Source organism: Caretta caretta, chromosome 5 (assembly GCF_965140235.1).
Source record: "Caretta caretta isolate rCarCar2 chromosome 5, rCarCar1.hap1, whole genome shotgun sequence".
Classification (NCBI taxonomy): Eukaryota; Metazoa; Chordata; order Testudines; family Cheloniidae; genus Caretta; species Caretta caretta.
The window spans coordinates 35,780,970-35,806,855 of NC_134210.1; the positions used below are offsets into that span (position 1 = coordinate 35,780,970).

General features: G+C 43.6%; 1 protein-coding gene across 4 annotated transcripts in view; it reads left to right on the forward strand.

Moving 5' to 3' along the window:
- DDX4 (DEAD-box helicase 4) overlaps nt 1-25,886 on the forward strand; it is a 104,118-nt gene that overhangs the window by 43,600 nt on the left and 34,632 nt on the right. For all 4 annotated transcript variants that reach the window (XM_048851197.2, XM_048851196.2, XM_048851199.2 and 1 more), the window contains 5 exons: nt 4,448-4,543; nt 5,178-5,255; nt 10,489-10,530; nt 18,346-18,393; nt 18,500-18,544. In XM_048851197.2, the coding sequence (XP_048707154.1) occupies nt 4,448-4,543; nt 5,178-5,255; nt 10,489-10,530; nt 18,346-18,393; nt 18,500-18,544 (309 nt within the window). The remainder of the gene's footprint in view (nt 1-4,447; nt 4,544-5,177; nt 5,256-10,488; nt 10,531-18,345; nt 18,394-18,499; nt 18,545-25,886) is intronic.

Sequence of the window (25,886 nt, forward strand, 5' to 3'; positions counted from 1 at the left end):
TGTTTCTCATGTACTTCTAGGGTCTCTCATTTTAATGATACTGATGATGATACTCCGATGCTGTAGTCTTCAGGAGACCGAACCTTTATTGACCACTGCAGTCTAAGATTGATTAATCAATATATCAACCCATCATATACGTCGGAACAAAAGACTGTGATTCTAAAAGATGGTTTATTTGGACACTAGTTTGCAATGCTGTATTAAAAATTACCAGGCCTGATGGGCAAGTATGACTTCCTGAATTGAAATGAAAAAATCATGTGTTTTTATGAACAAGCTACTAGCAGATGCAAAGGTAGGAGTCTGCTACTGTGGTCAGCAAGGCTATCTAATTGCCAAGACCAGCTTCTCAGCTGTGCTGGGTGTGTTGCATACAGTATCTTACTCGGTGATGAGAGGTGTAGTTGGCAAGTGGGTTTGTGGCTGCAAGGATGGGGCTTAACCTGCAGGTGCAACTTACAGTGGAGGACTTGCCTTTTGAAGGATCACAGTTGTTCAGCTCCAGAATTGATGAAACCCTTCACACTGAAGCACTCCAAGGCACCTTAGATCCCTCAGGGTCTTCACGCTGGTCCCTAAAAGAGAGCACATCAGACCACAGTTACACGTCTCATAAAGATCAGCTCCATCTTCTTTCTGTCACCAAAGACTGGCTGAGCCTTCCAGAAACTGGCATCTTTCCAGAGGACACAGGCAGCCTTTGCAGCTCACTCATTGCAGTCTCCATCCCAGCAAAACATAATATAGAACTGTCAGGGTTCCTTCACCACTCTGACCTCTGGGGTGCAGATGTGGGGTCCCGCATGAAAGACCCCTAAACTTATTTCTACCAGTTTAGGTTAAAACTTCCCCAGGGTACAAATCCTTTCCTTGTCCTTGGACGGTATTGCCGCCATCACCAAGTAATTTAGCCAAAAATTCAGGAAAAAGGGCCACTTGGAGTCCCTGTTTCCCCCAAGCCTCTTCACCCCCTTTCCTGGGGAGGCTTGAAAATAATGCACAAACCAATTGGTTACAGTGTGAGCACAGACCAACCCCCTGGGTTTCTAAGACACTGAAAATTTATCAGGTTCTTAAAAGAAGAATTTTATTAAAAAAAAACAAAACAAAAAAAAAAACCTGCAAAATCAGGATGGAAGGAAACTTTACAGGATAAATAAAAAGATTTAAAACAGAGGATTTCCCTCTGACTCTGCTTTCCAGTTACAAAACAGGAATGAAATGACCTCTTAGCATAGGGAAAATTCACAAGCTAAACCAAAAGATAATCTAATGCATTTCCTTGCCTTACTTACCATTTTTGTAATCTTAGATGCTCATTTCATGTGGGTTTTTAGGAGATGTTTTTCCTGCCTGGTCCCTCTCTCCATCCAGTGAGGCAACAAACAAAGAGAGCACAAACAAAACCTCCTCCACCCCAGATTTGAAAGTATCTTCTTTCCCTATTGGCCCTTCTGGTCAGGTGCCAACTAGGTTAATTGAACTGATTAACCTGTTACAGGTAAGACAATTCAGTACAGCTGCCCTGTGTATATTTATGACAAGAACCCACAATGTTCTATATCTACATGTGTTTTGCTGGGACTGTCAGAAGGTTCAAACTTACTCCCATTGATCCAGAGCCACTGAGTTTCTTTCGGGGACCATCTACCCCTTCTCAGGCACACATTCCCGCATCACCTCAGACCAGTGAGTTATGGATATGATTACAACAGAATACTCTGTCCAGGTTCATGTTGTGCCTACTCCCAACCCTCTTCAAGGATCTGTTTTATGAGGATCTGCTACATCAAGAGGTCCTCTTGCTTCTTTGAGAGTGAAAGAAAGGGTCCTACCTCAATACCTAAGGAGGGGATTCTACAGCAAATCCTTTCTCATCCCAAAAAAGAAAAGGGGATGACAGTCCATCTTGGACTTGATGCTTAACATGTTCATAGATTGAAAATGAAGTTCAGGATGAATGTGCTTGCTTTGATGATTCTCTCCCTGGATCCAGGGGTCTGACTTACATCTGTTGACGTCCAAAATGCATACTTCATATATTTGTTCCATCGTACAGGAAATACCTAATGGTTGGTGGCAGGTCATGAACATTTTCAGTATTGAGTTGCTACCTTTGGACTCTTGACAGCATTCACCAAGGTGTTAGCAGTTATGGTGCATCTGGTCTTGAAAGTTAGCATGCAGAAGTCCAACCTAACTACTGCTCAAAGATTCCAGTGTTGGATTTCAATAAGTCCACAGCCTTTTTGCCTATGGACGTGTTCGAGAACCTGACCATCTTAACACAATTGGGATGTATAACCCGGAGACCACAGTGAGGATTTCTCATGCTACTTAGGCACATGGCTTTGTGTCCTTTGTTGTGTTACATGCTAGACCAGTGCTTCTCAAGCTATCTGATGTGGGGGACTGGTGTTTTTTTTCCCCCAATGTGCGTGCAGACTGGCAGCTGATGGCTTGCAGACCGGCACCGGTCCGCAGACCACCACTTTGATTAGCACTGTGCTAGACTATACCTTTGGATGCATGCAGGTCTGACTGAGGTCAGTGTATGCCCCCACCAAGCATCATGTGGATATGCCCATCTCTGTTCTCCAATAATACAGTTCTCCTTGAAATGGTAGAAAGACCCCAAAAAGTCTGCGGAGTCTCCTTTGCACCTCCCCCCCCCCATACCAAGAATCTAGTGATCATGCCTTGCAGACCATCCCTGTTAATTTCCCACCTCAAGATCAAGTGCAGAGCCTTCGAACTGCATGAGAGACGCAGACACACATCAATCTGTAGAAATTCAGAGCAGTGTGCAAAGCTTTGTTTTTTTCCATCACATCAGAGGATGTTCTATACTGATAACAATGGACAATATGCGTACCATGGTCTATGCCAACCTGCAGCACTGGGTGAGATCTTCCCCCAAGTTAAGAAGCAATCCGACTATGGAGCTAGTGCATCAGATACCAAATCTCCCTTTTGATGATATGCATACTGGCCTGCAGGACAGCATAGCAGGCGAATTGAGCGGGCTCTTCTTTTCCAGTCACGGGTGTGAGGTCAGACTCCATCCTCCAGGACATCTTCTTTGAGTGGGCTACTCTTGAGTGGACCAGTTTGCAGTGCAAAGCAAGTGTCAGGCTTTTGACTTGAGGGAGAGGTCTGAGTCCAGAATTGTTGTCCTGACGTTTTCTTAATCATGTGATCATCTCTGATGTATGCTTACTCACTGGTCCCCTGATTTCTAGAGTGCTCCGCAAGATTATACAGGACTCTACCAAGCTGATATTGATAGCTTCTGTGTGGTCCAGACAGTTTGGTTCCCAGATGTTTTGAACTAGCCAAAGACCTTGCCTGTGTTCTTATATGTACTGTCACAGAGTGAAGGGATCTCAAATTCCTTCCTCCCATAGCTCATCTGCTGGATAAATGTTGAATGCAGAGCAGTTTTGCTCTTCACTTGTCTGGAATTTTCTAGTGAACAGCAGAAAGGACTACCAGACACATTTACCTTGCAAAATGGAGCAAGGTTTGCTTGGTGGTGTCATCCAAAACCCTAACTTGACAAGAAGTTTCAGATTTCTGAAACTATCTGCTGTACTTCCTTCCATATTCTTAGCCATTTTTCACAAATAAAATCAAATTAAAGTACAGGTACACAGGATTAGACAGTTAATACCGAAACTGCTAGAAGAGGGCCTCATCTTCCCTGATTGAACTAGCCTCATTATCCCTAGCCTGATTCTTGCTTGCATATTTATACCTGCCTCTGGCAATTTCCACTACATGCATCAGACGAAGTGGGTATTCACCCACGAAAGCTTATGCTCCAATATGTCTGTTAGTCTACAGACTCACAGGACTCTTGGCCGCTAATAAAATGAGAGAACTTCATTATCTCATTGGTGCACTGAGACAAGTGATTCATTAGAAGTGTCATGTACTGTGATGGTGATCAGTATAGCATCCTGATCTGACTCAGTCTTCTGGTTTAACTATTGGAGAATCTGTACCAAAGTGGAAGATTGGAGGGTAGAGAGTTGTGTATCTTAATCCACAAATGTAGAAGTGCAGTGTGAAAGAATACACCAAGGCCTTAATTCCTTCCACTTGTATTATCTGTCAATGTGTAGTACCAAGAAGGAATACCCACAGAAAGGGTAGCTTTTCACTTTTGTTGTCTTGCAAACTGTAATAATTGCTTCAGAATACCTTCTATGTAAATTTACTTGAATGTAAAGAGTAGCATACTGAAAAGGACCTGATTCTTTGGGACTGTGAGTAAGTCACTTAAAATCACTGCACCTAAGGTTTCCCACTTGTAAATTTGGGATCATGATGTTTATTTTCCTTTCTAAAAAGTGCTTTGAAGTCTGCAGATGCAAAATAATAGTGTAAACTAAGGTGCGAAATTGCTATTATTCTGTTTTGCTATTATTCTGTATTGCAGGTTTTCAAGAAGGAAGCTATTCAGAAAATCTTGGCACACGAAGAGGTGTTGCAGGGGGTTTCAGAGGTGGCCGTGGAGGATTTGGACAAAGTCAGAGTAAGTTGTATGGCAGAGGTCAGCAACCTTTGGCACGCGGCCCATCAGGGTAAGCCCTTGGTGGGCCGGGTCGGGTCAGTTTGTTTACCTGCAGCATCTGCAGGTTTGGCCGATCGTAGCTCCCATTGGCTGCGGTTCGTCATCCCAGGCCAATGGGGGCTGCGGGAAGGACGGCCAGCACATCCCTAGGCCCGCATCGCTTCCCGCAGCCCTTATTAGCTTGGAGTGGCGAACAGCACGGTCAGTGGGAGCTGCGATTGGCTGAAGCTGCGGGTGCGGCAGGCCGCATGCCAAAGGTTGCCAATCCCTGTTGTGTGGCATCTAGCTTGTTGCATCTGGACAAAATCATGGAGCAAAAATTCAATTAAATTACTACTTGAGTAGACAGAGGGCTTTCCTGGTTTTAGAAATAAACGAAGGTACTGCTTCAGAAATATATGGAAACTTAAAATGTACATGAACAGGTTCACTTCTGGTATTGCAGAGTGGGAGTTTTTTAGAAATAATATAGTTTGATAACCTGATGGGATTGCCACTTTTTTTAAGCTCATTGAGTTGAAATTGCTAATTCAGGCTTGAACACTTACACTTTGTATAATTGCTTTCTGATTACTTTGGGTATGAATTACTACAGATAATGAAAATGAGCAACGAGTTCAGCAGTCTGGTAGCGCCTCTATCTCGAGGAGAGGAGGGTTTGGAGGTCCTACAGGTACGATGATACTTTCTGTAAAGTTATTTAAATCTTTTTTTTTTTTTTTTTTTGGAGCTGCTTGCTCCTGGGCTCATTCTCTTCCTTTTCACTAACCCTAAGCATTGTATTAACTTAGGTTTCTTCTGTGTTTGAGTGTAGAGATAAACTAACAGACATGGGAGGGGTCTGCAAAGCTTTTAGTCTTGCCTCTCTTTAAAGAGAAAAAAAGCAGGGTGTCTGTAATTGGGGTATCACATGCAGGAGCCAGATTATAGAATTATTTTATTGATATTGACATTGGATATGTTGGCTCAAATACATGTATACTCCCGGCCCTCCTGGTTTCTGTTTGTTAGAATACATGAATCACTCATTGAAATGATGATGTCCTCTACTTCTACCCCCCAAAAAAGCAGGCTGGATTCCTTTTAACTATTCAAGGATTGAATAAGGATTGAAACATCTCCTCCTTCCTGATCACTGGCTTAGAATTAGTACTTTAAATTTACAGGTCCTCGGAGAATCAGTGTATCAGGTCTTTAAATTGTAGGTGGCATCTAGCTTAGTTAGTTTTTCAGAATGTTTGTCCAGCAGTGTGTAGCAATTGGTTATGGTTGTGGTGGCTGTCTGAGCTTGTGGTCTGATTCTTTATTATCAGGCAATAGAACTATTACTAGCATGGCTGCTGAGTAGGGCTGTCAAACGATTAAAAAAAAATAGCAAGATTTAAAAAAAAAACTGCGATTAGTTGAAGTTTTATTTGCCCTGTTAAACTAGAATAGAATACCATTTATTTAAATATTTTTGGGTGTTTTCTAATTTTTCAAATATATTTAAATTGCAGCGCAGAATACAAAGTGTACAGTGGTCACTTTATATTTTTTTATTACAAATATTTGCACTGTAACAAGATTAAAAAGTCAAAGCATGAAAGGCCATACAAATGTGTAGCATATCTGTGTAGCATACGTAAATACCTTGGAATGCTGGTTACAAAAGTGCCATGTGAACTCCTGTTCTCGCTTTCAGGTGACATTGTAAATAAGAAGGGGGCAGCATTATCTCCCATAAATGTAAACAAACTTGTTTGTCTTAGCGGTTGGCTGAAGAAGTAGTAGGACTGAGGGGACTTGCAGGCTCTAAAGTTTTACATTGTTTTATTTTTGAGTGCAGGTGTGTAACACAAAAAATCTATTTGTAAATTGCACTTTTACAAGAGAGATTGCACTACAGTACTTTGTATGAGGTGAATTGGAAAATACTATTTCTTTATCTTTTTTATAGTGCAGATATTCGTAATAAAAATAATATAAAGTGAGCACTGTATATTTTGTTTTCTCTGTTGTAATAGAAATCAGTATATTTGAAAATGTAGAAAAACATCCAAAAATACTTTATAATAAATTTCAGTTGGTATTCTATTATTGTTTAACTGTGTGATTAAAACTGCAATTTAATTGCGATGAATTTTTTTAATCAAGTTAATTTGTTTTGAGTTAACTGTGATTAATTGGCAGCCCTACTCTTTAGCTACTGTTCCAGGGCTGAACTTCACAGGTTTGTCTGGGGCCTACAAACTTCCTTTTTTTTTCTTTCTTTCAGTCCCTACATTCTTTTTCTGAAAAGTTTTCTTCCCCCACTCTCATCTTGAATTGGCAATTTTTGGTAATTTTCCTATGTTAGAGTTGATTTTCAAGGAAGTGTCGTATTTCCCTGTGTCTTTGTACATTCCTGTTACAGAATTAGAAGCCTGATTGACAGGCTAATTGTTTAAAACCTGTAGACAAACTTGAAGGGAACAAAACCAAAGGCATTGTAGCAGGTCAACAATGAAACAGGACAAACCAGTCTTCCTGCTGAAATAGGTTTCAAGTCCCCATCTGATAAGTTACTTTCAAGATTCAGCTTTATAACCTAAACAATTGTGTATCCTTGTATGATTGGTCCTTGCCAGCCCAAATGAACAAACTGCCATTTTTCATTTTCATTTACAGAATGAAAGTGAGCTGTAGCTCACGAAAGCTAATGCTCAAATAAATTTGTTAGTCTCTAAGGTGCCACAAGTACTCCTTTTCTTTTTGCGAATACAGACAAACATGGTTGCTACTCTGAAACCCGTCAATGAAAAATGTACTGCTTGAGGATTTGCATATCCAGTGGCTTAGTATATCGTTCATAGGATCACAGTATCAATGCATGTTTTGATAAACAAATCTGAAAATATTAGGAAATGGCAAGAAATACTTAAAATATTGCTTGACACCGTCAAAATTTTAGTCCCTCTGCAGCCCACCGTGAAGTGCTGGAGAGCAACAATTGTGATGTTTACTTGAGCATCCTTAAGCTACTTGCTAGACCTAATACAACTTTTGCCCATCATATCAGTGATGCCAAGAGAATCAAGTACTTGAGCAAGACAGTTACTGGTGAATTAAGTCTCTTAACATCAGATCCAAGGAGACACACTTATTATTTGCAAAGAAGCTAGGTGGTGGGTTTTTTTTGGGGGGGGGAGTTAACTGTCATTGCAGATGCAATCATGGATATTAGCCATCTTGATCAAATGGCCATTGTGCTTAACTTGGTTAATATTGATTGAATCAAAAGAAAAGTGGATATAAAAGCGCATTTTGTAAGCTTCATAGCAGTAAGTGAGGCAGATGCTGAATCCTTGTTTGATCAGTTAACTAATGTTTTATTTGGCAAGTGTGGATTAAACGCCAAATACATGTCTGGCCAGGGATGTGATGGCTACTGTTATGGTCAGAGCTCATGGGGGATTGCTTAGTTATCAGGACTGCAGTCGATGGAATACTTCAGTTAAAGACAATTTACCTTGTCCAAGTCTTACAGATATTTGAGAACACGGTGAATGAGTTCAGCAAACTCAGATCTGAAGAAAGTTATAAGGAAATTGTTAAAGAATATCAGAACAGATGGGAAGCAATGGGTTTAAATACAGCTTTAGAAGAGTCAAAGGAGGAAATTCTTAAACTCATGGGAAAATACTCATATTTTTCTTTAGACTTGGTTCATGAGTCTTTCAAGATGTCTTACTTTGCAAAGGTCACAGAGGTGTCCAGTTTGTCATTTGGAGTCCAGAGCTACTTGAATTTCATAGTGTCAAGTTCTCTTGATGCTTTTCCGGAAACGTTGTGTTGACTCTGACCAATAAGTACATTGACGTGTCAAACTACACGCATTCAGCATTGTCAGACACAACTGAGTGACCTTGCTCTCCTTGCAACTAAGAAAGATGAAACAGCAAGATTGGCGCTGAAGAGCATCATAGAACAATTTGCCAAGGAAAAAGGTCACTGTGCTGTGAGAGTCCAATAATTAGAAATACGCAAGCCAACACAGTTTGGGTGAGATTTGTTTTTTGTTTAGGCCTGTGATTTCTTTTGTTAGTGCTACTGTGAGCCGTTAAAACTGGGTTACTCCTCAGCCTCCTCTCTTCCTTTTTAAACATCCTTTTAGTGTCTCAATTTACTGCCAGCTGATGGAGCTGTTTGGAGAACTGACTGCCTCACTAACCCCCTGGTGTCTTGCCTCCACTTGAAGCAATGAGGTTCCTCTGGCCCTCTCCTTTTTTTCCATTGCACTTTTAATTTTTATCCCTCTTCATGGTGACTAGCCAGTAAGGAGAAGAGTTTTGGAGGACAGAAGCTTGTAGGAAACCTGTGTTCTCGGAGAAAACACTGCAGCGTATCAGTCCCGCCATTAAGGGAGGAGAATATATCATTTTGTGGTACAGGTGTGCTACTTCAGTAAGGCTTTTTCAGCTCACAGCATTATGAGCAAGTGGTTTCAAATGTGAGTGTTTATGGCCAGCCCTGCTCTGCTCTTCTCCCCTCCCGCCATCTTTCCGTATCACCCCTATGTCTATACATATGATTAAAATAAAAAGGCATTCCTCTGTGTCTTCAAGGGGCAAGTCATAGACTGCAACAGCAACAAAACTGTAGCTGCTGCAGAAGCAGCAGAGACTTTGCAATTGTGAGGCTGGATAGCCCAGTAGGTTAGGAGGGTTTCTACCACATCTGAAGTGATTAGTTCACATTTCAAGATGACTTGGTGTACCATGACACACAAAACATCAGCATCCTAGGATGGAAACAGGAAGAGAAAAGGAAAGAAAAATAAAAACCGGGGAAGCTGAACAGCACATACGCCCTCCTCAGCTGCCCAGGAACCTGCATTGGGCATAATAAAACACAAACTTCCCCCTCAAAAGCCTGCGGTCGGGGGTCCGGGAGCTTAAAATACCCACTGCCCAGGTCAGAGTTTTTTATTCATATGTCTTGGCGGAGTTTGACATTCAGTAATCTGAAATGCTTTGGATAATCAAAGTAGTTTTTAATGTAGTAGATATAGAATGGTGAGAGGTCTATTCTAGTAGGTCTTCAGGTTAATGATTGTTGTATTGTATTTTCTATTCTCACTAAGAGACCCTATTGGTGTTTGCCAGATGTTTAACATTGCGTGGGCCTTTGGTTCTCTTCAGTGACATTTTAGGATGAAAAATGTTAGTGAACAAAATGAAAAAATGTGCCATAATTAAACGCAGGGTGGCTTTTTGGGTGGGAGTTTTGTCACATGAACTGAGGTATTCCTTATAGGATGGGATAACTGGAGACAAAGAATTGCAAGTACCTCTATTATTGTCCTTCCTTTCCACTCAGACTTAGTCTACAAAGTTTTTCCAGCACAGCTATGTCTGCTAGTAGTGTGGAAAAAATTACATAGCTATGTTGGCAAAACCCTCAGTGCAGAAACCACAGTACCGACAGTGTGCTTCTTTTGGCTTAGCTGGTGTTAGTCTGGCACATGGTGTAGCTATGCCAGCAGAACAACTCCTCCTGTCTTTTACAGAGCTCTGCTGGAATAACTGTTGGGAAAGGCTTTCTAGTGTAGACAAGACCTAAATCCTGTTGTCCCATAACTGTATATGACCTGAAAGTCTCTACAATAGAGAAGGCATGGAATGAGTTTATGAACTGCCTGTTACTGATTTTTTTTTTTTTAAACCCTTTGCTGCTTGAAAGGAGGAGTTAATGTTCTTACATAAAGAATTACTGGGTGGATGGATAATGAAGGGCTGACAAAACCACTGCCAGATTTTTCTTACTGGGAAGGGATCCTGCTTTCTGCTATCTATAGTCATAACAGCTTTAAGATGTTGTATTAAAATTGGTGAAGCACTATTACACCCAATTACATGTAAATAATTCTGCCTTTTTTTTTTCAGGTGATAATGACAGTAACAGAAGCAGAGGATTTGGAAGCAAAGGTCAGGTTCTTATGTATTAGGGTTATACAAAGATTGTGTATGTTTAATAATGATTGAAAGGAAGGGAGGGAGTCAGGAGGTTTGGGTCTTGTATTCCTAGCTCTGATACTTATTTTCTTTGACAACTTGGGCAAATCATATGTCACTCCATGCCTCATTTTCCCTGTTTATAAATGGGGTAATACCTACCTTGAGAGACTGAGATTTATTTTATTAATTTTTGGAAAGTGCTTGTGACTGCCTTAAATGCAGAAAAACAAAAATATTAAGTTGCATTTGCTAGAACTTAGCAGAAGCATCTGAAAGTGACATTGTCAGGTTAAATTTCACTGGTGTCTTCAATTTTCTTGTCCACTATATACCAAGTAACTTTTGTTAAAACTGAAACGTACTTATTTACTATTGCATTTCTCTCATCTTGGATAATGAAATTATAGTAGCCAGTTTGATTTCTAATCCGTTCAGTCCATTTCTGTTTGTTTCTGTTTTCAAACCTAAATGTTCAATGTTTTCAATGTGGCTGCAGTGTTCGCAATGTGGCTGCAGGCAGGGCAAACTAGCTATTTATTATATTAAGATGTGACGCTAAAAGTACAGAGTACTGTGCATATGCTTAATCTCTAGTCCTGGTTGTCATCCATCTTTTTCCTTCCATCAAACCATGAGGATTAGCTGCTGTATGTCATTAAGAAAGGTATGATTCTTAATTCTCCAATGTTGTTTAGTTCTATCCATCAAGATTCCTTCACAATTCAACTTTTTAGACAGTCAGTAATCCCACAGACAAAGGAATATAGACCACTTTCCAGACAGACGTAGGATAGTTCTAGTATCCCAAGCATGCCAGTTCATTTTGTCACTAGCAACTATGGAGCACTGTTTTGTTTTTTGTTTTTAGAACTTGCTGGAATACCTTATTTACATTAAGAAAAGAGGTTTCTAATGGTTCTTCTTTGAGTGCTTGATCATGTCCATTCCAATATTAATGTGCACACTGTCGCCAGAAGACTTTTTTCTGCGAGTGGTATCTGTCGGGACAACTCTGGTGCCCTCTGGAGTGATGCCTCCATGGTGCAGTATATAGGCACCTGCCAGATCGCCAGCTCCTCAGTTCCTTCTTCCCATTCGTGACAGTCGCTGGAACGCTCCTATCTCTTGCTCAGCAACTGATTCCTGTAGTGGTGGTCTTCCTGTAAATAGATAGTAGATAAGTGTAAATAGTTTGTTAGCATAAGTAGAGTGATAGTTAGTTGGAAAGCATCCACCCTGCGGGGCTCTCCCGTCCGGGCCTTGGGGCATGCCTCTGTCCTAGGGCTTCAAACAGCCTGCGGTGTGCCAGTCAGTGACCCTCACAAGAGCTGTTTAAAGTGCTTGGGAGAGGGTCATATTTAAGTGCCAGATCTGTAGGAACCTCAGTTGATCATCTCTCTTTTTTGGTCCTTGGTCTGAAGTTCCTACTTATGGAGGCGGCACGCCGTCCTGTTTCAGAGCAGCTACGGGACCCGATACCAAACATCACCTCTAACAGGAGTGTGCCGGTGTATGTTCGGAACACCAGTGTGGCTTGGGCTCCTCAGCACTGTCCTCCCGGCACTGGCATGCTTTTTGGCGCTGACGACTTGGCACCAATCCCCATCACCAGTTCTGAAGAAGTGGTCAAAAAAGTCTGATCGGGACGTTTCCCCTTGAGAGAGACTGCTGAGAGAGTGCGATCTGTGGCAGACCACTCTCGATTAGGAGGCGGCTCAACTGGCACCGTTGAGTCTGGCACTGAGAGGCTCCCCACATAGGGCGAGCCAAGAAGGGGACACAACCCTGACAGCACCCTTGATGCCAGAGGCATATGAGGAGAAACAAAACCTCTTCACTTGCTCGGCATCGCTGTCCCCAAGCCGAGGCCTGCAGGAAATAGACCAGTCACCATAGGTTCCAGCCACAAAAGGGCAAGCACCAGCCCTGAGCAAGCCCGCAATGATGTCAAGGCACCTCTGTCCATCCCACTCATCATCAGGAGACCTGGCACAGAGACCACAGTCACCGCAGCGACATGACACCCCACCTAGATGCTGGTCGTACTCCTGGCACCGATCAGTCTCCATGCTGCTCTCTCCCGTGGCACTGCTTGCAATCTCTGCATCGCTCGTCTTTGAAATGTGGCTCTCCATCACTGCAACACTCCCCATGGTGGCAACGTTATTCGTTGCAGTACCGCTCTCCTTGGAAACGCCGCTCCCCACCTAGGTAAGGCCGCTCAGCACCACTGTTCACGGCACCACTTTGGTCACCTAGGGGTGGGTCTTTTGGCTCCGAATTGCAGGCAGTCATATGCCTTGTGAGGAACTGTATCCAGAGTGGATCACAGGTGTCCTGAGGGCAAGACCTAGGGGCTTGTCCCAACAGGGTGGGGTTCTGGCCAATGGCAGATGCAGCCAAGGGGTCCACACTGACCACTGGGGAGGCAAGTGGTCCTGGGCTCCCATGGGGGGGGCACTCTCTTTCGGTACCCGTGGAGGTGAGGGCGCCCCTGCTGTGCCTTTCCTAAAGAGGATCAGTCCCTGGGGAGAAAAGTCTACTCCGCAGACGGCCTTCATCTTAAAATTGCTAACCACCAGGCCCTGTTTAGCTTTTATGATTTTAATTCCTGGTCAGCAATTCAAAGAGCTCCTGCCAGCTGACTGTAGGGATGAATATGGGGCCTTGGTTGAAGAAGGCAGAGCAATAACCAAGGCGTCCCTTTAGGTGGCTCTAGATGCCATGGATGCGGCGGCCTGGGCGAGGGCCATGGGCATGGTAATGAGGAGCTTCTGGCTGTAGTCATTGGGCCTCCCCCATGAGGTCCAACAAATTGGTTCAGGACCGCCCATTTGAAGGGCAGTCCTTGTTTTTTGGAACCACAGCCTCAAGGATTCAAGGGCAACTTAGAAGTCATTGGGCCTCCCAACCCTATCCCGGAAACATTTTAAGCCACAGCCTATGGGCTGTTTTTACCAGCCCTACCAGAGACAGGATTTTGGGCAAAGGAGGAATAGGGGTTTCAAAAAGAGACAGACTCCTCAACAGCCTCGACATCTGCGCCTACAAGACAATCATCGCGCAACACAAAACTTTTGAAGATGCGCCCAAGGACCATGCACCAGTTCACAATCTAGATCTTACCTGTATGTTTTTGGGCTGTTTGTTCCTTTTTTTACTGGGCGTGGGCCAACATCACGTCTGACTGATGGGCATAGATGGCGAGTTACATTTCTATGTGGTACCTTGGCACCAGCAATATTCAGAGCCCAGGGGCCCAGCTCCACCAATATTTGGGGCTGGGTGTCCATCCCCTGGCCCCACCTGCTGCCCCCACGCACCGGAGCCGAGCGTCCCTGCCTCTGCTGCGCAGCTCCATGCTACTTTCCTGCAGCAACTGCTGACGCAAGGTCCTAGTGCCCCCATCTCGACTGCACCCCCTCCCATCTCCAAACTCCCTCCCAGAGTCTGCACCCCAATCCCCTGCCCCAGCCTATGGCCTGCACCCCAGACCTCCTCCACCACTAAACTCCTTTCCAGAGCCTTGGGCAGGTGGTGGGGGGGGAGTTTGGGTAGGGGCGGGTTCTGGGCACCACCAAAAATTATACAAACCTGCCACCCCTGCTGATGGGTGGTCCTCATGGTAGAACTGGGATACACCTTACAGTTTCTCCTTCCCTCCTTCCCACTCCCCCTCTTCATCCCTCTTCAGGGACCCTTCTCACAAAAATCTCCTGGCCCAGGAGGTGCAGTTACTCCTAAGGGCGGGAGCAGTAGAGGAGGTTCCCACAGTGCTAAGAGGCAAGGGGTTTTATTCCTGCTATTTCCTGTTCCCAAAATCCAGCAGGGATCTCAGACCTATCCTAGACCTCAGGAACTTCAACAGGTTTTGAAGAAGCTGAAGTTCCGCATGGTGTCTCTGACCTTGATTATTCCTTCCCTAGATCCAGGGGACTGGTATGCCACACTTGACTTGAAAGACATGTATTTTTATATAGCTGTCTTCCAGCGGCACAGAATCTAGATCTTCGGTTTGTAGTAACTCAGGACCACTCAGTTCACGGTTCTGCCCTTTCGCCTGTTGGTGGCCTGGAGAGCCTGAACAAAATGTATGCCGGTGATGGCGGCCTTCCTCAGAAGAAGAGGGGGGGCAGGTCTACCCCGAATTCGATGACTGGTTGGTGAGAGGTGGATCCAGGGAGTTAGTGGAACAGCACGTGCAGATCATACAGTCCACTTTCGAGAACCTGGGCCTCCTGATCAACGAGCAGAAGTCCATGCTCATGCCCATCCAGAGGATATCCTGGATGCAAACTAGGCAAGAGTCTCCCTGACAGAAGGGCACTTCAGGGTCATCTCAGTTCTCATTCGAGGCCTGCTAGTGTACCCCACCATCATGGCAAGAAACTGCCTAAAACTCCTTGGTCATATGGCCTCTTGCACCTACATAGTGCAGCATGCATGCCTCAGACTGTGCCCTCGGTGTACATACTGGGGTGTCACCTGCTAGACAGAGTGGTTATTCTTCCCCAAGGGATGGCGCCCTGCATTGGTGGCTAAATGAAGATATAGTATGTGCAGGTGTTCCCTCTACTTGTACCTGCACTGTTGGTAGTGCATGGTCATGGAGGCCTCAGCTATGGGGTGGGGAGCCCACTTGGGGCCCTTCAGGACACAAGGTCTGTGGGCACCAGAGGAGGTACACCTGCATATCAGTGTCGGGGAACTAAGGGCAGTGCGTTCTGCCGCAAGCTCCAGGGCGAGTCTGTATCGGTCCTCACAGACAACACGACGGCAATGTTCTATATAAACAAGCAAGGTGGGGGAGCTCAGTCCTCTCTCCTATGCCTCAAGACATTGAAACTTTGGGACTACTGCTTAGCCCACTCCATTCATCTGGAGGCTGCTTATCTACCACGTTTGCAGAACAAGCTAGCGAATTACCTGAGCAGGTCCTTCATCAGTCATGGCGAGTGGTCTCTTTGACCAGACATCCTGGAGGCTATTTTCTGGAGGTGGGGGTTTCTCCAGGTGGACCTGTTTGCAACCACAAGCAACAGGAAATGCCTCCAGTTTTGCTCATACGTGGTGTACAGTCTGGGTTCTCTCTCAGATGCCTTCCGGCTGCCATGGGGGCAGGGAGGGGGGCACAGATGCCTGTACACATCTTTTCCCCCTCCCTTTCCCCCCACTCCTCATCCACAGGGTACTCCTCCACATCAAAAGAGACAAGGTACTGGAACCTCTCCATAGACATCCCAGTCGATCTCCCAGTGTGGCCAGACCTGATCTCCCAGGGCCACAGCCACATGCTTCACCTGAACCTGGAATTTCTGCATTTGATGGCTTACTACCTTCGTGGTTGAACGAAATGGAATTCGCCTGTTCGGCACTGGTTCAAGAGGTACTTATGGGCAGCAGAAAGCAGTCAACTAGAATGGCCTGCCTAACGAAATGGAAGCATTCTCGCTCTGGTCACTTCAGAAGGGCGTCTCTCCTCTGATGAAGTGAACATCTGATGAAGTGAGCTGTAGCTCACGAAAGCTCATGCTCAAATAAATTGGTTAGTCTCTAAGGTGCCACAAGTACTCCTTTTCTTTTTGCGAATACAGACTAACACGGCTGTTCCTCTGAAACCTCTCCTCTGGAAGAAACCCTCTCTGTTACCTTGGTCTATCTGCTCCATCTGAAAGGGGAAGGTCTGGCCGTGTCTGCTGGTAGGGTCCGCTTGGTGGCAATATCAGCATTCCAGCCTCCAGTGAACGGCAGATCGCTTTTCTCCAATCTAATTAGCTCTCAGTTCTTAAAGGGCTTGGAGAGCCTGTATCCACAGGTATGCCAACCTATGCCCCCCGGGATCTCAACTTGGTCCTCTCACAACTGACAAGGCCACTGTTCATGCTGCTTGCAACAAGTCCCTTGATTTATTTGTCCTGGAAGACTACCTTTCTGGTGGTCATCACCTCAGTTAGAAGGGTGTCGGAGATCCGAGCCCTTACCTCCGAGCCGCCCTACACAGCCTTCAAGGACAAAGCGCAGTTGCGGTTGCGCTCCTCATTCCTTCTGAACGTGGTCTCCCATTTGCACAACAGTCAAGACATCTTTCTCCTTGTCTTCTATCCTAAGCCCCATATAGCTAAAAACGAACAGAGGCTGCACTCTTTGGATGTTAGAGGTGCTTTGGCTTTTTACATAGAAAGGACCAAACCCTTTCAAAAATCCAGTGTTGTTATTTGTGGCCGTTGCAGAAAGGATGAAGGCCAGCCAAGTCTTGGCTCCAAGGTTTTCCTTCTGGAAAAAGTCCTGCATCAACATGTGCTATGACCTGGCAAAAGTGCCTCCCCCACATTTAATGGCGCACTCCACGTGGTCACAAGCTTCATCAGCGGCATTCATGGCCCATGTTCCAATTGTAGATCTCTGGAGGGCGGTTACCTCGTCGTCTATCCATACGTTTACGGGCACTACACCCTAACTCAGCAGGCAAGAAATGATGCAGTCTTGGGCGCTGCGGTCCTCCAATCCGTGTCTCGCAGGAACGCTGACCCTGCCACATGACTGTTTACTTGGGAGTCGCCTCTATTGGAACAGACATGAGCAAGCACTCACGAAAAGGTTAGTAAGCATTTTTTCTTTAACTGTTTTCTTCGAGATGTTTGCTCATGTCCATTCTACAACCTGCCCTCCTGCCTCTGTCGGAGTTGCCGGCAAGAAGGAACTGAGAAAGCGGTGGGCTGGCAGGTGCCTATCTATGTACTATGCTGGGGAGGTGCCTCTTCAGGGGCCCCCTCTTCAGGGGGCACCAGAGCTGACCTGACGGTTACCAGTAGGGAAAAAGTCTTCCAGCGATGGTGAACGCGACGTGCTCACACACCTAAATTGGAATAGACATGAGCATCACATCTCAAGGAACAACAGTTAGGAAAGATTAGTAACCATTTTTCATGGCTTGTATAAATGAAAGCTTTTTCTACAAATTCTAAATTTTGTGCCAAACTGGACATCATAGTTTCCCTTTTTTGAAATGTTCAGTTGAACAAATATGGACTTGTAGGTTAGTGTGTGCTATTTTTTTTAATCTTTATCTTAAACTTCACTTGGATTGTGATAGTTTCTTGGGAGGAGCCCAGAGTTTTACTGTAAGCAACATAAGTGTTCTGGTAGGTAAGTTTTTGAGCTCCTTGCCCTGGAAACCATAAGAAAAAAGCAGATCATTAACTAAAAATTCTAAGAATGTAGGTAATAGTTGTCTTGAGGTATCAAAAGGTAGAATTTTGCTTTCTCTGGTTTGGCTCCCCATTCTGGACTACGTGGGTCAAAGGATCCTCTGGTCAAAGGATCAACATCTGGTTTCTCTTCTGACCATACCGCCAAGCTATCATTCATGCCCTCATGTTGCTTCTTGATTACTGCATCCATCTCTTCTCTAGTCATCATCACTTCAACATTGCTCCTTCAGGTCCAGTCAGAATGCTGCTTTTTCTCAACTCACTGCTTTGGTCAGGTCACTCTCCCTTATTCACTGTGTAAAATACAAGCTTTTGGTCCTTGTCTTTGATACCTTAGCTCACCTTACTTTCCTGATCTCTTAGCTCACTGTGTTGTGATCCCATCCCATTTACTTTGCCAACTGTCTGGCTCTATCACCCATTTATTTACTTCTACAAGGACCTAATTACCTTCCATTCTGTCCCTCATGCATGTTTATTTGTTGTGACTGTACTTCTAATTTTTGAAGAGCAGTAGAGCCTGAGAGAACTGTTTGTTTTGGAAATCAAAATAAAACTTGACAAATTTTAACAGGAGGATACAGAGGTTACAATGAAGAAGTAATCGCAGGTTCGGGAAGAAGTAAGTAGATTTGCTATAAGATAGCTTGTCAAGAATTCAGTTTTTTTTTCTTTTATTGCCTGACTTTTCTTTCTTCCTTTCTTAATCAGTTTCTTCTCTTCTTAAGGTTCTTGGAAACCGCACGGCGAAACAGAAAGTGGTGATAATCAAGGTAAATTAATAAATTCATTGGGATACATGTTTGTAGGATTGCTTATAAGGCAAGAAGGCCAAACTTGTAAAGTTTGATTCTGTTTTAGATTTCATTAATCTATAAATATAATTGAGTGACTGCACAGTACCAAGCATATAGTATAAAAACATATTATAAATGCATCAGGTACACACAGGGTGCCCATCTTGGAATTTATAATCTAAAACAATCCAGACTGTTTAAAAAAAAAAAAAAAAACTTTTCAGATATTTCAGTTGCACAGAGCACCATGTGACCACAATTTGGAATGGTCACATTGGTGCAGTAGTTTTTGTGACTTCAAAATATTATTTTTCTAGATGTTGGATTAATAGGATTCACTTAAGTATACTGAATTTACTTGAAAGACAAAAGGGTAGAAAGCGGCTGTACAAGATAGGTAAAGGTATTCCAGGCTTAAAAGGCATCATGGAGAAAGGCAGACACAAAGATGAGCATAGGAGTGATGCAAAAAGTGGTAAAGTGAGATCCAGCAGGTCCAAGGGACTGGAGAGAGATCCAGGACACACCTGTGGAGCAGCTTACCCCAACCTGTAAGAAAATCAGCCTTGACCATAAAGAGCTCTCCAACCATCCAAGGAAGACAGATGATACTTGCTGGAGATTCTCCTTAGAAGAATAGAAAGAACATTCTGCAGGCTACAGACAGACAAGTCAATGTGCTGCTTTGAGACATCACTCTAAGATTGGGTAGGCTTCTGAAATTAATGGGCAACGATCCACTGGTCTTGGGTCACATTGGCACAAATGACACTTCATCGCATGATATCTTGCAGATAGTAGGTGACTTCAGGGAACTCTGAAGGATGCTGAAGAAGAAAGTCTAAGACATCTTTTCTGAGATCCTTCCTGTCCCATGAACAGAGGAAGACAGAAGGCAGAAGTTCTTCTTCGAGTAGTCCCCCCTAGGGATGCTGCACATGTGCCTCTTGATGAGTCAATAGGAGATTTCTAGCCAGCAGTGTCCATTTGGTCCATGCACAGTCCCTATGCCTCCACTCTTCCAATTTTAAGGTTGCGTCCTTTAGTCCACTTTTTTTCCTTTTGGGGACTGCCTTGTCCATTTCCAACAGGCTTGGGAGCAGATCACCTTGGACAAATGTGTCTTGGAGGTCATAATATAGGGCTACATCATCCAGTTTTTGCCACTCTGTCCCTTTCACCCGTTTCTCCATCCCTCTTCATGGACTCCTCTCACAAGCTTCTATTAAGGTAAGAGGTAGAGACTCTCCTCTGGCTAGGAGCAACAGAACCAGTCCTTTCCCTTTAGAGGGGCAGGGAGTTCTACTCAGAATAATTCTTAGAACAAAAAAAATGTTGCAGGCAGATCTTAAAGCTAAGACTGAACAAGATTGTGAAGCCTCAAAAGTTCAGGATGGTGATTCTGGCAATTCCTTCTCTGGAGGAAGGAAATATGTTTGTTTGAATTATTAATATTTGAAATTATTAATATGGGGAAACACCAAACACTAATTTAAGCCTAATAAGAAAAAGAGTACTTGTGGCACCTTAGAAACTAACAAATTTATTTGAGCATAAGCTTATGTGAGCTACAGCTCACTTCATCGGATGCATTCAGTGGAAAATACAGTGGGGAGATTTATATACACAGAGAACATGAAACAATGGGTATTACCATACACAGTGTAAAGATGAGCTATTACCAGCAGGGGGGAGGGGAGGGACGACGACACCTTTTGTAGTGATAATCAAGGTGGGCCATTTCCAGCAGTTGACAAGAACGTCTGAGGAACGGTTGGCAGAGGGGGATAAACATAGTTTTACTTGTGTAATGACCCATCCACTCCCAGTCTCTATTCAAGCCTAAGTTAATTGTATCCAGTTTGCAAATTAATTCCAATTCAGCAGTCTCTCATTGGAGTCTGTTTTTGAAGTCTTTTTGTTGTAATATTGCCACTTTTAGATCTGTAATCGAGTGACCAGAGAGATGGAAGTGTTCTCTGACTGGTTTTTGAATGTTATAATTCTTGACGTCTGATTTGTGTCCGTTTATTCCTTTACGTAGAGACTTTCCAGTTTGACCAATGAACATGGCAGAGGGGCATTGCTGGCACATGATGGCATATATCACATTGGTAGATGTGCAGGTGAACAATTCTCTGTTGGTGTGGCTAATGTGATTAGGCCCTATGATGGTGTCCCCTGAATAGATATGTGGACACAGCTGGCAACGGGCTTTGTTGCAAGGATTGGTTCCTGGGTTAGTGGTTCTGTTGTGTGGTTGCTGGTGAGTATTTGCTTCGGGTTGGGGGGCTGTCTGTAAGCAAGGACTGGCCTGTCTCCCAAGATCTGTGAGAGTGAAGATTCGTCCTTCAGGATAGGTTGTAGATCCTTGATAATGCGCTAGAGAGGTTTTAGTTGGGGGCTGAAGGTGATGGCTAGTGGTGTTCTATTATTTTGTTCGTTGGGCCTGTCCCGTAGTAGGTGACTTCTGGGTACTCTTCTGGCTCGGTCAACCTGTTTCTTCACTTCAGCAGGTGGGTATTGTAGTTGTAAGAATGCTTGATAGAGCTCTTGTAGGTGTTTGTCTCTGTCTGAGGGGTTGGAGCAAATGCGGTTGTATCGTAGAGCTTGGCTGTAGACAATGGATCGTGTGGTGTGGTCTGCATGAAAGCTGGAGGCATGTAGGTATGAATAGCGGTCAGTAGTTTTCCGGTATAGTGTGGTGTTTATGTGACCATCGCTTATTAGCATTGTAGTGTCCAGGAAGTGGATCTCTTGTGTGGACTGGTCCAGGCTGAGGTTGATGGTGGGATGGAAATTGTTGAAATCCTGGTGGAATTCCTCAAGGGCTTCTTTTCCATGGGTCCAGATGATGAAGATATCATCACTGTAGCGCAAGTAGAGTAGGTGCATTAGGGGACGAGAACTGAGGAAGCGTTGTTCTAAGTCAGCCATAAAAATGTTGGCATACTGTGCGGCCATGCGGGTACCCATAGCAGTGCCGCTGATTTGAAGGTATATGTTGTCCCCAAATGTGAAATAGTTATGGGTGAGGGCAAAGTCACAAAGTTCAGCTGCCAGGTTTGCCGTGACATTATCGGGGATACTGTTCCGGATGGCTTGTAGTCCATCTTTGTGTGGAATGTTGGTGTAGAGGGCTTCTACATCCATAGTGGCCAGGATGGTGTTTTCAGGAAGATCACTGATGGATTGTAGTTTCCTCAGGAAGTCAGTGGTGTCTCGAAGATGGCTCAGAGTGCTGGTAGCATAGGGCCTGAGGAGGGAGTCTACATAGCCAGACAATCCTGCTGTCAGGGCGCCAATGCCTGAGATGATGGGGCATCCAGGATTTCCAGGTTTATGGATCTTGGGTAGCAGATAGAATACCCTAGGTCGGAGTTCCAGGGGTGTGTCTGTGCGGATTTGTTCTTGTGCTTTTGTTTCAGGGAGTTTCTTGAGCAGATGGTGTAGTTTCTTTTGGTAACCCTCAGTGGGATCAGAGGATTCCGACCTATTCATGATGACAACAGCACCTCCTTTGTCAGCCTTTTTGATTATGATGTCAGAGTTATTTCTGAGGCTGTGGATGGCATTATGTTCGGCATGGCTGAGGTTATGGGGCAAGTGATGCTGCTTTTCACAATTTCAGCCCGTGCACGTCGGCGGAAGCACTCTATGTAGAAGTCCAGTCTGTTGTTTCGACCTTCAGGAGGAGTCCACCCAGAATCCTTCTTTTTGTAGTGTTGGTAGGAAGGTCTCTGTGAGTTAGTATGTTGTTCAGAGATGTGTTGGAAATATTCCTTGAGTCGGAGACGTCGAAAATAGGATTCCAGATCACCACAGAACTGTATCATGTTCGTTGGGGGTGGAGGGGCAGAAGGAGAGGCCCCGAGATAGGACAGATTCTTCTGTTGGGCTAAGAGTATAGTTGGATAGATTAACAATATTGCTCGGTGGGTTATGGGAACCACTGTTGTGGCCTCTTGTGGCATGTAGTAGTTTAGATAGTTTAGTGTCCTTTTTCTTTTGTAGAGAAGCAAAGTGTGTGGTGTAAATGGCTTGTCTAGTTTTTGTAAAGTCCAGCCACGAGGAGGTTTGTGTGGAAGGTTGGTTTTTTTATGGGAGTATCCATTTTTGAGAGCTCATTCTTAATCTTTCTCTGTTTGCTGTAGAGGATGTTGATCAGGTGGTTCCGCAGTTTCTTTGAGAGCGTGTGGCACAATCTGTCAGCATAGTCTGTGTGGTATGTAGATTGTAATGGATTTTTTACCTTCAGTCCTTTTGGTATGATGTCCATCTGTTTGCATTTGGAAAGGAAGATGATGTCTGTATCTGTCTGAGTTTTTTTCATGAAGTTGATAGATTTAACCCTAAATTCCTTTATTAAATGCAAAGGCCAAATGGTACTTCTACAATTGCTCTAAACATGCCTAAAAGCTCTAAATAATAAGCAATTTACTACATCCAAATAGTAGTAAAACATTTATAAGTATTTGATCAGGATACTTACAAATGAGCTAAATGCAGGGGTGCTTAGACCCATATTGGTCAGCTCAAACATGGTCAGGCAGGTATCAGCAATGAACCCTTTAAGAGTTGGCTTTTTATACCCTTTAACAAACAAGTGGTGTCACTGCCAATTACTGACTTTAGCTAAAAACCAATTGGAGACAGTTCACCCTTTATTTCCAGTGTTTGTCCAGATAAGATTTACAACCTCCTTTTTTTTCCCCAGGCCTTTCCTCCCCTCCTCCTTGCTGTCCAACAGTTTTCCCATTGCCCCTGGGTTCATATAGGCTCTACTGTTGGAGTGTGGGTTGGGAAGAGCTGTGTTGGCTCATTTTAAGATAGTCTCTTTTTTGATTTAAAACCATCTGCAGTCGCACCTGTCAGAGGCCTTTTTTTAGAAACTTCCTCTTATCTCATGGTTATTCTTTGAACCAGACATCCTTCCTACTTTATTCCTTCTGGCTGCATCACTTTTTATTTTCTAGGCCTTTCTTCTACTTGCTAGTCAAGGGCATTTCTTTACAGTACATATATATGTTTCCTTAGCCAACTTAAAATAACTTCAATTTTATGTTCATTCCACACAATTGGTTTTCATCCCTCAACCTACAAGATGCCTACTTCTATATAACTATATCTCCATTGCACAGGACATGATTATGATTCACTGTGGTTTAAGATCACTTCCAGTACCAAGTGTTTCCCTTCGATCCCAAGGGTCTTTTTGAAAGTTGTAATGGTAGTGGTGGTTTACCTTCTGGCAGGAAGGAATTTTAGTCTTCCAGTACTCCAGCAACAGACTTCTCAAACTCCGCTCTTTCCCAGCAGTGTTGTCATCCATCCAGAAGGCCTTTGCTTTGTTCTGGGAGTTGGACCTACACCTGAATGCAAAGAAATCCACATTAGTACTGGTACAAAGGATAGTTTATAGGGGCATACTTGGACTCAGTGACAGCCAGAGCATTCCTCCTGTTACATAGATTTGTGACTGTCTGGTGTAGTGGGGATGATTCAAGGATGCCCTCCGACATCAATAAGGAATTGTCTTCAACTCCTTGGCCATATGGTGGTATGAATGTTTGTGACCAATCATGCAAGGCGGTGCCTCTGCTCCTTCCAAGGCTGGAATTTGTCCTCCAAATAAGGATGCCTTGGACAGGCAGGTGTGGTCCTCTTGTATGTAAAGAACTCCTTAAACTAGTGAAAGGAGCAATTTCATATATGTAGGTGTTCCCTTCTGCCACCCAGACACTTTTCCCATGACTACAAATGGGAGTCGAATGCTTGGGTCCTCCAAGGCCTATTCCAGAGATGGGGACAGCCAGAGATTTAATCTTTTCACCACCTCCAAGAATAGGAAGTATCCTCTCTTCTGCTCCAGCGTGGGTTTTGGGTCACCTCTTCAGGGGGGTGCCTTCCTTCTATCATGGAAGAGGAGTCTGTTCTACAGAATGGGGACTGTATCCTGGAAAGCCATGACTCTGAAAAAGACTTGAGTGGTAGTGGACAAACAACTCAACATCAACTCCCAGTGCGATTGGGCAAAAAGGGTTAATGCAGTCCTTTGATGTAATACACAGGGGAGTAGGGAGGTGTATGCCAGTGACGAGATACATACTGGCATACTTCAGATAGTTTTAGTGTCTATATTTTAAAAATGATGTTGAGAAATTGGAGAAAGCCGCAAATGATGCAAGCTTATCAAAAGATAAAAAGCAGACTTGATTATGGTGTATAATTACCTTCATAGGGAGAAAATACTGGGTAATTAAGGGTGATTTAATCTAGTGGATAACAAGAACCCAGTGGGTGGAAGCTGAAGCCAGACAACTTCATATTGCAAATAAGATAGGTTTTTGAAAGGGTGACTAACCATTGGCATAGCCTACCAAAGCAAAATGTGGATTCTCCATTCCATGAAGTCTTCAAGACGCTTGCATATCTTCCAGAAGGGCTTTAGACAAGCACCAGTTATTGTGCCTCACACAGGGATAATGGGTGAAATTTAAGTACTTATGACATATAGCAGTTCAGACTAGATGATCCTTTTTGGCCTTAAAATCTATTATGTTTTACTGAACAATGTGTTTATTTTTTAAAAAAGACAGTAATGTATGCATTATTTTGCATTTTCTCTTTATTTAGAATTTCAGAATTATAATCAACAGTTAAAATTATTGTTTGGCATAATTTGTGAATAAAATTTGTTCATGGTCAATACTGAAAGTCCCTCAACAGCTACTTCTCTTACCAGTGTTCCAGACAGCTTTCAAATGAGTCTTCAAAAAATTCTTACAGGCCCCAAATCTGTTGAATATTTTCAAGAACTTTTTAATTCTAAAACGTACTTTTCAGAACAGTTCAGTCTTCCTAATTCACTTGTAGAACACCTCACATCCACATGTAAGTGTTCCATACGGCTTACTCATGTACCAGATAAATTTGGGGTAGACTTGATTTCAGCAGAATGTAAACTTTATAGTGTAAACAAGACTTTAAAGGTGTAAAATTCAGCTTCTGGTTTTTTAGTTGCCCAGTAAAACTTCACTAATTCTCTCTATTGACTGGAAGAGCCATTTGTGAAAAAGTGAACAAATGCTAAGCAAGTAGAATGTTTCACAAAAACTTTGATTTTGACAACTGCAGGTAAGCTTTTTAATAATGGAAATGTTTGATGTGCTATAAAGGTACACTAGTATATTTTGTAAGTTGTAGTATTCAGTAACCTCAGTGCAGCACACTACTGAATCTTTGAGAAATGGGAAGGGATTTTTTCAGACATGAATTATAAAGTGCAGGTTAATGAAGTTCTACTGAATTGTTTGGC